This window comes from Miniopterus schreibersii (genome assembly GCF_964146895.1).
Source record: "Miniopterus schreibersii genome assembly, chromosome: 16".
Taxonomy (NCBI): domain Eukaryota; kingdom Metazoa; phylum Chordata; class Mammalia; order Chiroptera; family Miniopteridae; genus Miniopterus; species Miniopterus schreibersii.
The window spans coordinates 14,362,695-14,378,237 of NC_138116.1; the positions used below are offsets into that span (position 1 = coordinate 14,362,695).

At 52.1% G+C, this 15,543-nt stretch overlaps 1 protein-coding gene across 1 annotated transcript; it reads left to right on the forward strand.

Moving 5' to 3' along the window:
* Positions 1 to 10,391: 10,391 nt before the first annotated feature.
* CCDC182 (coiled-coil domain containing 182) lies at positions 10,392 to 10,853 on the forward strand (the record flags this gene model as incomplete). Its single annotated transcript, XM_081162528.1, has 1 exon — positions 10,392 to 10,853. One exon carries the CDS (start codon positions 10,392 to 10,394, stop codon positions 10,851 to 10,853), a length of 462 nt encoding a protein of 153 aa, XP_081018654.1.
* Between the last annotated feature and the right edge of the window lie 4,690 nt (positions 10,854 to 15,543).

Sequence of the window (15,543 nt, forward strand, 5' to 3'; positions counted from 1 at the left end):
CATGCACTTCCATTTTCTCTCTCTAAAATTAGACAACCCAGCTAGCATGGTTTCTAAGGTCCTTCGCAGACTCTACATCCTATAATGTGTCTCAATACCAGGCACCATTGTGGATGAAATAAAATATGATTACATATTCTAACAACACTTTATGGAGCCCTTGCCATGTGGTAGACTCTGTTTTATGCTACTTTTAATCCTCACAGCACCTCCTGAGGTAGATGTTATTATCATTCCCATTTTTCAAATGAGGAAACTGAGGCCCAGAGAAGTTGAGTAATTTGCCTGAGGTCACACAGCTAGTAAGTGGCAGAACCAGGATTTGAACTGGGCAGTTTGGCTCCTGAGCCTCAGTTGTTTTGTTTTGTTTTGCTGTGGTGAAGTGGGTGATACACCCACACAGACTGCACAGCCCTCTCTGGCCTCCTGCCCCAGACCCTGACAGCACCCACGCAGATAATCCCTCAGAGATAGTTTGCCAGGTAGAAAAATTAAGTGAATGTAATATCAAAGATACGGCAACAGTCTAATTCAGTCCCTTCTCTGATTTCAAGGCGAAGTTGTGGATCTAGGCTCTTCTCTTAGATCTAATTCCTTTTATTGGCCTTGAGTGAATGTCCCTGCTAATGCATCATATACGTGCTCATGTATTCAGGTCTAAGGCAGAGCCCTGGTCTGGGAGTTTGAAGAACCAGGCTCTCGAACTGGCTCTGCCTCTAACCAGCTGTGTGACCTCAGCGGTCACCAGCCTCTCTGGGCCTCACAGTTCTCATTTGCACTGAGGCTGGTAGATTAGATCAGTTTTATAAATCCCAGGTGTGGGGGTCAAATACACACTGTGCTTTTCTTTTTATTTGGATAAATTGCCAACACTTAAAACAGGGAGTATTCACAAAAGCCCCTGGGTCTCCATGATCTCATGAAAAAACGAGAAGATCTGAGGAATTTGAGCTCCCCTTCCCACAGGGCAATGACGGGTAGGGGACAGGGCCTTGTCGCCCTGGGGGCAGGCCTGTGGACTTACACTCGGCCTGCTTCCCTGGTTCCCATTTCTTCTTGGCCCTTAGAGGCATCTGGGTGTGTAGCCCCTGGGATCCGCATCACCGAGACCCATCTGAAGGGGCCCCGGTGTTTCGTGTGCTCACCTGGTCCCTACACTTCCAAAGGGCTGGAAAGCGCCCCCTTCCCTCTGACCGCCTGCGGCAGCGACTGCGGGGGGGCCCAGTAGTTGTTGGGTGACTGGTATGTCACAGAATTGGGAGGAATGGGGAGCTGTGTGCTTCGTGCTGCTGTGCCCTGGTTATTGTTGTTGTTTTTTTAATTAACTTCTCTGGCAAATCATATTAATTTTTAAATTAAGTGTATTGGGGTGACATTGGTTAATGAAGTTATATAGGTTTGATTGTTTTGTTTTGTGTCACTGCTGTTGCTACTGGGAGGCAGAACTTCAGGAGACGACACTCTTTCATTTTTTTCCAGCATCAGGTCTTTGCTTGACCCACCTCCGGGAGGGGGACAGATGTCTAGGGCCCAGCTGGACCCGGAGTGAATCGCCAGGGTCACTTTGGGACACATCTCTGCCTGGTTCTTTTCACAAAGCCCCTGCTTTTCACAGATTAATTGTTGTCAAACTCAACTTATTTTCTAATCCTTTCAGGCTCCGTTTAAAACCTTCTGCTTTATTTTACCTTTTTTGATAAAGTTGCCGAGGGGTTTTTTTTGGATTTGCCGATGATTGTCCGGTTTGACAAATTGGATTCTCAGAGCTGATCCTTTGAAGAAAAGGGTGCAGTGTGACAGGACACGCAGCAGCTCATCCTCGCATCAGGAGGATGAATGAACAAATAAAAGCAACCCCGTTCTCCGGCTTCCCTGTGACTCAGAGGGTGCCTCGGTTGTCACTGATAATCTAATCTTCCTATGATAGGTGAGGAACAGGACAATGGCGACCCGGCCAGGCTGTGGGTGTGATAGGCCTCTGATTAATAGGACTGTCCAATAAGCCTCCAGCCCTCAGGAAGATGATTAATGACATTTGATGTGAACTCTGACCTCCCCCGGCGAGAACAGAGGAAGGAAAGGGAGCCGTTCAGACAGGATGGTGCATCCTGAGGAGCTGATTGATTCCTGAAGGCTTTGTTACTCACAGTTGGGGGCGGTGGGGGAGGGTGCAGGGGAGGCCCAGGCACCCTCGATGCTGTTCCTGGGCCCTGACAAGTGCCCTGGCCTAGCAGGGTTTCACAGTGAGCACTCACCCGTGGACCAGTCTTTTAATTGCCCCCAGAACTCTGTGTCTCGGAAGCAGTTCCCTCTGGAGCCTTGGCCAACCTCTGCCGACTTGTCATCCCCAACCCGTGAGAGCATGTTGCCCCTTCCCCAGCCCCAGTGCCCTGGATGGAACCAAGGAGGCTGCAAAAGCCAGGCTGTGAGCCATCCTTCCTGGATGGGCCCAGGGTGGCTTGGAGTTACCCGGCTTATGGCAGAAACGCGTTTCTGTGGCTGGCGGGGAGAGCCAGGAGGAAAGGGGGCGCTGAGTGAAGCGGGCATCTATGAGTTGTCAGTCCACACTCGGGGTGTGCGAGGAGACAGCATGCTTGGCTCCGATGGCCTGGCTGCAAGCACACCTCAAACTTGGCAGTTGTTGGGTCTCCTTTGCTCAGCTCTCCAGGCTCACTTTCCAAATAGTCTCTTCTTAATAGGATGGCCGTAAGATAGCCTTAGAGCTTTCCAATTATTGGCCTTTCCCGGCTTCACTGCTTACCCCAACTATCATGTCCTTAGCAGCAACCCCACGTCATTGTCCTACTGAGAGGGATTATTTGATGTCTAGGCCTCGGCTGTCAAAATGACCAAATGATTGTAGCCAAGAAAAAACTGTTAATCATGAGATCAGTCGAGGGAATGTGTAGGCCGATGACTGACTGAGAGATGGAAGTGCGTCTGCTCTCGGATGTGAGCAGGCCCTGTGCGAGCTGAGCCCAACATAAGACAGCAGGCATGGAAGCAAGAGACACAGGGGCCCTGACTAGAAAGAGGCAAGGCTGGACTTGGGCCCAGCCCTCACTTTCTGACAATACACTTCAAAACCCTTGAATGCCTTCCATATGCTGGAATTGGTTTCTAGACCCTCAGCCATCTCGAGGGTAGGGGTGGGGCTCTTTTTATTTAATTGCTCATCCTTAGCACAGCTGAATTTTTATCCTTAGGTTTGTTGCCTCATGATTGCAGAATGGCTGCCACAGTTCCAACTGTAATGTTCTTGCTCAACAACATCCAAGAGGCAGCTTTCTCTCTCTCTCTCTCTCTCTCTCTCTCTCTCTCTCTCTCTCTCTCATTCTCTTATATCATATGTAATACCTTTCCATAAATCATTGGTATAAAGTGAGTTATAGGCCCACCTTAAATAAAACAATAGCAACAGGGAATGGAATTACTGAATTCATTCATGTTCACCACCTCGGGCTGGGTGAAGGCTCACCCTCCCCGAGCATGTCACTGCCTGATCAAAATAGGAATCTATGACCCAAGCAAGGAAGGAATGTTATGCGGCAAAAACGAACAGTGCCTGCCCCAGCGAGGGTGACTTGTCACGGATTTCAGACACTGTCCTCATTATAAAACTGAAAGTCTCACATCCCAGGAACCCTCTTGGTTCAGGGCAAATCAAGAGGGTTGGTCCCCCTAACTCCAGTCTCCCAAGACCTTCTGAGTTAGAATCTCTTGAGGGTGAAATGCAGACCTTAGAAATGATTTTTAATGCCCTCCCAAGGTGATTATGATGCATGCCGAAGTCTGAGGGTCACTGGGTTTCAGTTTCCATGGAACCAAAATGGGGGACTCGAGGTTGACACCTTCCCAGTGAACCTCAGACGATGAGAAGACCCCAGATGAAGGGACGTGGGTGAGACTCCAGAGTTGAAGCTTAGCGGGGCCTGGGATCTTCAGATTCCACCCCCAGCCTGCTCCTTGTCTCCACCATGGGAAGGGACAGTCTAACTTGGAGTCCCCTGCTCTGGGTGGTCTTGAGCCCTGCAGCCACCTCTGCCAGGCCCCTTAGCACAGAGCCTGTGCTGCTGGACTTTCGAAGCTGTCACCACGGCAGATCCCAAATTCCCCTAGGACAGAAACTCCATCTTAGGTGTCCTCTATCCCGAGCGTGAAGCACCACGCTGACCCATCTTAATCATTTGATAAGTGTGTGTTGGATACATGAATGAATGACTGAACAGGGAGGCTGCACTCTTGAATAAAAAATGAACTCTGGCCACTAGACCCCAAACCAAGCCTATAGCAGCCAAGTGCCCAGAGCCTAGAAACCTCCAGGTGAGCGGCAGGATGCTGGGTGGGGCAGGGGAGGGGTCACACTCTTGGTCAGGGCACGAGATGGCTGTGCCCTGTCTCCCTGCCCGGCTGCCCAGGCTTCCTTGGGAAGCTGTGTGTGTCCCCACTGCGGCGCTGGGTAACTTTCCGATGGTTTGAGCTCATTACTCATCGTTAGGAGTCCTGGTGTCTGAAGTTTTCCAGGTGATCAAAGCTCCCCTGTCTGGAGCCGCCAGGCAGGCCCTGGTGTCTGTCACCAGTAATCCCTCGGCCTCTCCAGGCAGACAGTTAAGTAACCCAGGAAGGAGGGGATTTGGTTTTTAAGCTCACATAATTCAGCTTGACACCCCGACATGTAGGCAGTGGCTCTGGCTCTGTTCCTGGTTAGAGGGCTGTGGACCGGAGGGAGCAGCAGCTTGTCTTCTGCTGGGTGATTTCAGAGCTGGTGTGTGCCCTCCTCGCCCTGCTCTCCTCGGGAGGGCTGAGTGGGGGAGTTAGTCCCCTCACCCACCCACCACGGGCCACCCACCACCCTCTGCAGCTCTGTCTACTCTCCCCAGACACTTGCCTCCAGATACGGCCCCTGCCCCCTGCGTCCCCAGAACAGGGGCTCCCAATGGGGCTCTGACTGGTTCCGGTGTCTGGTAGGGCTCAGGGTTCAGTTTGCCTCCCCAAACCCCTCAACAGGGTGTCACTGCACAGAAAATGTGTCACGGGCCTGAACTCCAGAGCTCTGATGTTTCAGTAAAAATCACAAATTCCTTCAATGACGGGGGCGTGTGTGTGGGGGGGGTGCTTAAAACAATTGCCTTATCTGACTTTAAGAAAGGGTTGGAAGTACAAATTTTGGCCAATAATTTTTCTGATTTGGCCACCCCTGCCCTAAACAGTGTGGCGGCCTCCTGTCCACGTGGAAGGCAGTCTCAGGAAGCGTAACCGTGGGGAGCTCATCAGTCTTGGCCATAGAAACGGCTTTGCTAAAGAGCTGATATAAATGTCCAGGTACCAGCTTCATGATGGGTCATTTAAGAAAATTAGTGTTGAGAGTGGGATAGAATATTCCAGCTGGGGTGATGCCAGGCCCTTTATGGCTGGCTCTCGGGGTCACCGTGCCGGGCCGTGGACCTGGCAAGGCTCTTCCGTGCGGATGTTCTGCCCCAGCTGAGCTCTGTGCCTGGTGGAGCGGGTGGATGGTGCAGGGCAGACACCTCCCCCCACCCGTTCAGAGGCCCCTCCTGGCACAGTCCTCGGCCTTCGGGGCTGGAGAAGGGCCAGCCCACTGGTGGGGCCGCCTGTACTGCTCATGTCCAAGGACGGCTCCTGTGTCTTCTTCAGATCCACTCCCACCAGGATGTTTTACATATTTTAATTAAAGTGCCGCCCTGGGCTGGCAGGGCCTCTGATAGATGGCTCTCAGCCTAGTGGAGGGGTGGCAGTGGTGTGAAACGTGGCATCCAACGATGTGCCCCTGCTCTCCAGAATGCTTTGGCTCCCACCCTGGAGGCGGGTCCACTCAGGTTCCAGGAGGGGAGGCCAATTCGCAGGGGGTGGGCAGGGGGCAGGCACATCGAGGGGTGGCCAAGGCAGGGCTCAGGGGTGGGAAAAGAGTTCAGGTGGGAAGCACCACGGAGGATTTCCACAAACCAGCTGGCTGGTGGGCTGTGGATGAGTCCTATTCTTGCAGACACACAGCTCCGGGGACACTCCTTATCAGTGTCAAATTATGATAAATGGCGACGGGGAAAAGTTGCTGGGTGGCAGCTGCCGCATAGCCATAGCGGAGGGAAGCAGGTGTTTTTAGCACTGTGCCTTGGGGCCCTGGCTCTGGGCTAATTAATCATGGGAACAGCACCCAGTTGGGTTCTTGAACCCAGTCCCCACTCCCACCCAGCCTTGTCCCCATTCCCCGGACTGGAATACCGGGAAGTCATGCGCATTTAGAGTGGCCCTTGACAGGGCGCTGGGGATACACTGGGGATGCCATCCCCCAGCCCCCACAGCTCTGAACCTGACCTCCCCCTCCTCTCCTCTTCCTTCTGGGCCTGTCCCTGCCTCAAGGCCTCTCCACTTGCTGTTCCCTTTGGAACATTACCCCCAGGCATCTTCATCACTCCCGTCTCACCCCAAGTGCCCTCCCCTGGCACAGGCCTTCCCTGAGCGCCCCCCCCCCCCAGCATCTCCATCACCTTGTCCAGCTCATTCCCTCAGAGCACTGAGACCAGTCAAACCACCTTCTTTGCTGAATCGCTTTCCTTTACTGCCTGCCTCCTGCTGCTGAAATGCCAGCGACTTGAGGACAGGGGTCCTCTCAGTCTCGCTTGCTCTCTGAAACCCTTGTTGCCTGGCTCAGCGTGTAGGGGGCAGGTCCTCGGCGAGTGCCCTTGAATGGGACACTGGTTGGATGGATGAGTGGAAGGCTGGAGGGAGGCTCTCTGTGCTCCTGGATTTTAAGATGCAGTGTGACAAGATTGCTCTTGTTGGTAGGGACACATCTGGGGAGACACAGGCTGTGGAGCACCCTCCCCCAGGTCAGCAGCTGCCATGGGAGGCGCAGGCCCAGGGGATCCTGGGAAGACAGTATGCTGGGTAGGGCCCACCACTGCCGCCTCTCCTTTGGAAATAGCTAACCACACGCTCTTCGGTGTTGCTGGGAGGTTGCTCTGAATTTTTAGGGGTTTTTTTTCCTTAATTTTTTTTCTTGGCTATGGGGAGAGATAGACCCGTTTATTCCTCGAAGACTCTGCTTGAAAGCTGACACAAGTAGCTCATTTTTGAGAGTAAGCGTGGTCCTTTCACTGTTTCCTCTTACAATATAATTACTCTTTGTGGGAACCTCAGTTGGTTGCCTATCAACCCCTTTCTGTCTTGGGAACAGAACCCCAACTGGGAGGGCTGTGCTTCTGAGAGGCCCTGCCCATCCCCAGGAGGGGCCTGGTGGTTAATCGAAGCCAACTCTAGGAGCTCTGCCCCCCAGCCAGTACTTGGGTCAGAAATGGGACCGTGAATGTGATTCTAGAGGGGATGTGAGGAGCTTTGGAGGGTTCTCCTCACTTTTAAAGAGGTACATGAAGGAGCGTCCCTTTTCTTGATCCTAAAAAGGATTAAGGTTTATCTCACGTGCAGAGGCAGAGCCCTTGGGCAGGGGGCACACGACCAGCTGGGGAGGGGTGCTGATCCCTCCCCCAGTGGGCAGGAATGTCCCTAACCTCCTAAAGCATGCCCACTCCTAAAGCATGCCCACTTCTGAGACCCTTCCCACTCAGGCGGAATCTGATTCTCAGGGGTGGGGGCTGGGTCTCTGTGGGGTGGATATCCCCCCCTCACTCCCCCATTATCCTGAGACACGGGAGCCTGTGAACTGTGGGAATAGATCAGGGTCAGGGAAACCCTCCAGATGGGGCCCCAGAGGTGCCTGGCCAGGAGACGTCAGAGTCCCCTTCTCTTGACACCTTGAAGAGGGCAAGTAGACTTGCTGTCTTTCCTGGGATACAGGGGAGGAAATCTGGGAAGAAGGCACAGGCCTGCACTGTGACACTGCTGGGAGGTGGACATGCAGAGCAGGTGCCCAGCGGCGAGGTGCCCCTGCTGAGGTGGCCCGGGAAGCTGGGGAGCCACCGAGCCTGGGGTCCTCGGCTGAGAGTACTAGCTGCTCTCAGCCCCTGCTGAGGCTCAGGCGGAAACACAGTCCTCCCCTCCGGTTCTGAGGGGAAATGAACTGAAACCTCATTAAAAAGCACCAGAGAAATTGAGGAATTGCTATTCCTTTTTAACTTCTACTACTTTTCTTTCATGGCTCTGCTTTTGACTTCTAGCATTCCCTGTGGGAGAGAGAGACAAAGAGACCAAGAATCAATACCAGACGAGAGAGAGAGGGGGGCTCAGAGAATGACAGAAACCACAAGACAGAGACACATTTTTTTCCTTTGCGGATTCAAAAAATATTTATTGGGAACCTATTATGGGCTGGACCTGCACACACCCTAATTAATACACCAGAAGGCCTCAGGCTGTTCTCATCTCCCCAGTTCCCATAGGATCTTAGGTCTGGGAATAAAGAGGGTGCTGTTCCCACTCAGACCAGTAGGTGTCATCATGTCAGAGGGAAAGCCAGGGTAGCCACCGGATTTGAGAGCCACCTAGGGATATAACACTGATTTCATCTAGTTTTCTAAGTGCCCTATGGGCAGGGCACCAGGCAGGACACTGAGGGATTCATAGGATGAGAGATGTGCAGTCCTTGCCCTCATAGAATCTACATTAGGACCTGGAAGGACAAGTCCTAGGTCACAAAAAGACGGAGAAGGCCTTAAGTGCCTTGGGAGAGGTTTAAAGGAAGGACTGTGCTGATCTCAGAGAAGTTGTCTCCCACCTTCTCACATTACAGGAGAGAGAATAGACTCAGAGAAGGGAGGTGATTGACCTGTGGTCACACAGCAGTTCCAATTCCAGACACCAGATCTCCTGACTCCTAGAACAGTGCTCTTTCCACCAAACATTGTTTCAATATTTGAAGTTGCTAACCCATCTTGAGATTCAGAATTACTTACACCTTAGTTTAGCCATCAACTTTTCTGCAAAGTGCTCTCTCTGATGCCCACTGTAGGCACCCTAGGAAGGTTAATCTGCATCTCGGGGAAAGCAGCTGCCCTCATCACTGGCCCTGTGGTTGCTATCAGCTCCTACAGGTTCATGAGGCCTGATTGTGTGTTGGTTGCTTGAAATCAGACATGGTGGGAGCATTTACACTATGGAAATCGGCAACAGCTATAAACCAGAGCTATTTTTTTTTCCTCCCAGGGAGCTGCACACCACTGAATCAGTGTCCCGTCTGTATAGATAAGGAAACTGAGGCTCAGGGAGATGAAGTAATCTGCCAGAGAGACACAGTGTGTAGGTGGTGGAGCTGAGACCCCAACCCAGTTGATGCTAGCATGCTCAGAGATGGTGGTGTCTATAGGACTCAGAGCCACTTGAATGTGGAGGGGTCTGGGTTGATCCCATGTTTCTCATGTGGATGCTGGCATGGGTGCTGCCCCGACTGGTGTCATTAACCTATGGCAGCTTTGGAATAGAAATAAATTTGAATAAAACAATAACCAGTCCAGCTTTGGACGGATTGCATTTGAGGAACAGTGTTGGAGTGATGTTTAGATTTGGAGACCAGAAGAGAAATCTGGACAAGAGATTGAGATTTGCAAGATAGAAGTTTGTAGAAACATTTTCCTTTCTTAGAGGAATCAGATAGGAAGTGTGAGATTCACCCCTCTGTATGTCTTTTCTCATCTTTGTTAGCACTTGGGCCTGATCCAACAGGGCAGGGCATGGGGACTCATCACGCTTGCCCGCCCTTGGTCCCTGGTCCTGGTGCAGAGTGAGCACTCAGTGAGTGCTTGCGGAATAAATTAATGTGACCCGATTTTACCCCGCACGTCCTGAGTCAGCACTGCTGCAGACCATACATCAAAACCTCAGTGCATTTCTCACGGCTTCTAACATTATCTAGAATTCTGACATCACTGTAAGAGGATGGATTGGAATCAGAAGTTCCTTTTTTTATAGCATTTTAGAGCTGGAAATGGATGATCTCTTACAATATCCTTGTTTCACTGAAGAGCTACTGAAGCTCAGAGACCATTCTGAGACCCTCCAGGCCCCTCACCAGTGTGGGAGACCACCGAGCCTCGGTGCCCAGTGAGTCTGGCCTGGCCTGCTTGGTTCCGGCTGGTTTACTTCCCTGCTCTGGGCCCTCGTTTGTCTCTCAGGTTAAGGGAGAGATTAATCCCTGGTTCTGGAAGGGTCCACATCTCAGGAGGGACAACTGACAACTTCTTGGGCAGATGAGCAGACAAAGCTCTGGATAACCAACCAAGGGGACTACCGTATGCAAATGAATGGACTGTGGCTTTGCCTCCTGATTGGCTGAAGGGGCCCTGATGTCACAATGTGTGGGTTTCTCCATTCCAAATGATTGTGCATCTAGTCTCTAGTCCTCCCCCCCCCCAAAAAAAAAAACCCCACTGACTTGGCAGGTCCCTGAGCTCCCTCTCTTTGTCCAACCGGGAGGAGAGACTATGGAGCCTCCGTATCAGGCCGGCTCCATTCTCGTGCGGGTAAATACCTTACAAGGGAAGAAGATGGTGGAGAGCGGCCTCCAGTCCGGGGACTTTTCCATCCCCGAGTCGTGGCCCTCCTGCCTCCTGCCGCCCGCCGACCTGGAGGGCCTGCAGCAGAAGGTGGCGGCGGTGCAGCGGGAGCTGGAGGACTTCAAGGGCGAGGCCCTGAAGGCCATCCGTTACCTGGAGGACGCCTTCTGCGAGATGAACGGGGCCCTGGCGCAGCAGGAGGAGCAGGCGGCCCGCGTGAAGCAGCGGCTGAGGGAGGAGGAGGACCGGGGCGTCGTGCGAAACAAGGTCCTCACCTTCCTGCTGCCCCGCGAGAAGCAGCTCCGGGAGCACTGCCGGCGGCTGGAGGGCCTTCTGCTGGGCAGGAGCCACGAGGCGCTGGGGCTCCCCAGGAAGATCCAGGCGAACTGAGGCCTCCCCGGGCGGAGCCGCGCTCCTGGCAGAGCAGCCAAGTGGAAGATTTTTTTAAATGGAAGGACAAACCCTCAGTCCCTGTCCGTTTGCCCCCCTCCCCCGTTTCTATTGCTTTCCTTCTACCTAAATAACACCTTGCTGAGAGGCGAAAAGGCCCCAGTATGTTCTTTTTGTGAAGCTCCATATATCCAGAAGTGAAAGAAGGAGGCGCCCCAGTATGAGTCTTTCAGACACCTGCAACTTTCGCCTTTTAACTGTTTTCCTGTTTGCAATGGTAATGTTGCTCAAATGTATAACATTTTGTTTTTTTAAATCTTCTTAAACTGATTGTGTTGAACAGATTTACCTTTCTTTTAATGACTCAAGGCTCTCATGATTTGTTACTTAATGCACGGTCTCCCGAAGGGGTTCGCCCAGGCACTGAAGGCCTGCGATTGCTTCACTTTTGCAGTTCGTAGCCTCGCCCAGTGGCTTTTCCGCCTGTTTCCACTGCTAGGCTGTCATATCTCACTTTTCTTTGCTGCCTTTGCCCACCTCTACCTCCCCTCTAGTTAGTCTGCAGACTCCCTATCAGACCCACAGAGATTATTAGGGCTCCAAAGGCTGGAGTGAGATGGGCTCAGTGCACTGGTGATGCAATACCCGTAAGGTGGGGCTATAAAGAGTGAAACTGAATTTCATGATTGACCCAGGGAGCAGGCATGGTTTCGGTGCCTGGCTGTTTCTCAGGCGATGCACACGCACCTCCCACTTACTTCCACAGGCGCCTTTGGAAGCAAGTGTTTCCCCGTTGGGAAAAGCTGCCCGCCGGAGGGTCAGTCCTTTACCCAGGGTCTCCGTGTTAGCAAGTGGCTGGGCTGAGGTTCAAGTCCAGGTCGCCTGTGCTCACTTGCCATCCAGCTGTCCCTTTGGAGCCACATCAGGCTATTCATGGGTTTTCTGGAGGGTTGAGATTGTTACATAGGTGACTTGAGAGGGGAGGTTCCTCAGCTGTCACTGTGCCTTTATTTCCAGTGAGTCTTTCTGTTTCATTGAGTCACATATCCTGTCTTTGGTCTCCCTAGCCCTGGCAAACATTGCCATGCAGCAGGGAATTTCCCCTACACAATAGAAGGGAGGTGCCTGGAGGCCAAAGTCAGCATCCAAGCAGAGTCGGGCCCCTGTCCTTCAAGCTCAGGTCTCACAGCCTGTGCCATCCCCTCTGATAGTCTAGATCAGCCCCATTCCTACTTTCTTTCATAGAATCTCTCCAAACAAGATTCCGACATCTGGAACTCCCAGCTAAAATTCACAGAAGGACCCTGTGACCCATTGTTAATTGCAACATCTGTCCATCAACCGCCTCCCCTGAAGGGCTGCATTCCTAGTCTAACTTTAGGCCATTTCTACTTTGGAAGGGTTAGCTGAAGTGGTAATAATAATCTTAATACTAGTAATATTACTACTGCTGCTGCTGCTGCTACTACTAGGTTAGAGTTATCAAGAATATGATATATTCTAGGCACCTCTGAAGGTTGGTACTATTATAACCTTCACATTAGGATTCTGAGAAAACTAAAGCCCAGAGAGGCTAAGCAACTTTCCCAAGGTCACACAGCGATAAATGGTAGAGTTGAGGTTTGAACCCGGGAATATCTAACTTCAGGCGTTGAGCTTTTCACCACGATGTAGTATTTTTCGGAAGCCTTATGAATATCTGCTAAATATTTCTTGTGTAGATAAAATATGAGCATACTGAATTGGTGAGGTGAGCCCTGGGAGAAAAGACTGCTCTGTGTGTGTGTGTGTGTGTGGGGGGGGTGGGTGTGTGTGGGTGTGGGTGTGTGCGTGTGTGCTATTCCTATGCCCTTAAACCTTGTAGGGGATGCCTGTGTCTGCCTTTACAAATGGATCTGAGAAGGAGAACTTTATGGGCCAACTATAAGAAGAGTCAGCTGTCTGGTTTAGAGGAATCTGGATCTAATGCTAATTCATGGGGGAAGGATTTGTGTCTACTGAAGGTGCAGCGTGGAATGACTGCTCAGAGATGATAGTGTTCATGGGAATGCTAAGAAGCGACCGGGAGGTGCTGCCCTGTGATTGGTGCCCCCAGGCCACACCCGGACTGGTCTGTGCTTAGTTCTGGACCAAAGTTTTAGAGAGTCCTAGACAACCTTGAGTGTGCCCAGAGGACGGGGGCAAACCGGGGAATCCTGAGGAGGGGGCATGGTTGAAGGCCCCAGGGACCTCGGCAAAGATGTTTGAGGGGAGACCCGATCATGACCTTCCAAACACTGGAAGGCCCTATTGTGTTTGGGGTTAGAGGGGCTAATAAATGTCACCCTTCTTTTCCCTGCCACCGTTAGGAACCAATGGAAGGATATAAGAGCGAGGCAAACGGCAACAAAACATCACTTTCATTGCTGATAAAGCTGCCTGAAGGGGTTTAGAATCTGGGAGCCAGTGGGCTTGCTAAGACCTACTCCTTGAACCCGAGGCGGCCTCCGGGCACAGGCGCCGGCAGTGTGGACAGCCGTTTCTGTGAGCCGGACAGGGTGACCTCTCTACCGAGGGGCAGCCCAAGAGAGAGGAGAGGGTGAGCTGCGCAAGGGCTGATCTTTCTTCCAAATGCACCCATCAGAAAGTCGCTTCCCTTTCCTGGGAGCGGAGTAAGCGAGGGGAAGGAGAACCCATGATGCTGCTTGATGGAGGTCCCTCCACGATGAACGAGGAATGGGACAGAAGGGCCCCCCACCCAGCAATTAGGAGAAAGGGTTAGATGAAGCCATATAATTCTACGGGGTAGTACTAGCAGCAAAGGACGGATGCCAGTGGGAGGCAGATTTCAGCCCTATGTAGGAAACAAAAATAACACCGGGTGCTTCTAGTGTGTGAGCCCGAAAGGGTTGACTCAGCAAGCGTGGGATGCTCAAATCTTGCACATTTCAAAGAAAGGCCTGGCTCCTGACCAACTCCTGGGAGATAGCCTCTGAGCCCTTGCAAAGAGCTGCCCGATAAGAGTGTCTTAGTTCACCTGGGGCTTGGGGCCAAGTCAGATAGTTTATGCTAAAGATGTGATTTATGGTGGGGACCCTGGGCCAGCTGTATCAGGTGGACTGTATCTAGAGGGGCTGGAGACTGAGGAACTAAGGTCAGCCGCAGAGGCACTCTACACCCAGTTATAAACGCCAATAAAAATCCTGGACACCAAGACTCAGGTGGGCTTCCTTGGTTCACAGTACTTCATACCTGTGGTCACATGTAGTTGCTGGAAAAATTCATCATAATCCCCACAACTCCACTGGGACAACTGGCAGCTTGTGCCTGGTCTCTCCTGGACCCTGCCCTGAGCTCTTTTTACCTATTGCTGATCTTAATCATGTCATTGCTCGGCTGGGGACTCCCAAAGCAGAGAAGGAATGGCAGGCTTAAACCCTTTTCCAGAATTCCCTCAGTAGGTTTTCTTTGACATCTCCTTAGCCAGACCTGGCTCACTTGCCCACCCTAAACCAGTCATGAGCAAAGAGGGAAGCAATTGCTACAACTCAGCCCCTGGGCCCGGGCACCTCAGTTACTCAAGATCTGAACAAAATCAAGGTGCCATTAGTGAGGTTGGCTGTTGGGAGGTGACCAACCCCAGCTACCACAGGCTCAGTCTTAGCTTTTATACTTAATTGATACCAGGGGCCAGGTAGAAGGAGCTCTTAGGACAGCATGGCCGGACAGAGTTGCGCAGTGTGAGAGCTGTCACTTTGCCGTGGGAAGCATGGGTTCAGGTCTGGGAACTGGGGAGACGGGCTGGGAGGAGGTGTGGAGCGACTTCAGTGCTGTAGTGCAAACCTGTTGCCCTCACTTGCTCCACCCTCACCTGCCCCACACCCAGGCTTCACCCTGGAAGCCAGGGGCTTAAGATGACCCAAAGGGTGCCAGGGAGACTTTCAACCCCTCAGTCCTTAAAGTAGGCAGCCACTCTTACAGATGTAATTCCCATGTCACCATCTAGAGTGACTGACTCGTCCTGGCTTAACGAACTGTCTCTGTTTGAAACTGCAAGTCCTGTATGCCAGGAACCCTCTTACTGGGCAAACTGGGATGGTCAGTCGCCTTGTGTTAGACATAAACCGCCTCGCGATGATCCAGGTGAGGCTGTGGTGGGGCAGGTCACAGGAGGCCCGGGTAGGAACCGCAGACGGTGGTGGCCCTCTCTGCCAGGTTGGTGCACATGTTTTATTTTTAACCAGCGGCAGCTGGCCTGCCCATTCTGTGGCAGGGGTGGCTTATTGTTGATTTTATTTGTCCTCCCACCCTCAGGTCCTTGTCCACCACCTCCAATTGGCCAGGAGATTTGAGAGCGAGGCTTTTCTGGGCAACTTTTGAGATCTATGTGTGAACAGTTGGGGTTTCTGATTAGGCCACATCTCGCAGCTGAGACCCTGGTCCTGGAGGGCAGAGGACTCCATGGCCGATTAAAGAACCCAAGAAGGGACAGGTTTTTGTAGCTTTGGAAGACGGGGTTCCCATTCCAACTCTTCTCCCCCCAACTGTGAACAACAAAGTTGAGCAGCCCGACTGCTCACTTTCTTTGAAATTCTAAAGCAAACAGAAGGCAAAATAACAGATGGGGCTTTGTCCCCTGCCAATAGCCATAGTTCTCAAAGGTTTTCTCCGAGCTGTCATGCCCCGCTTGCTCTTCTGAGCAATCCCAGGA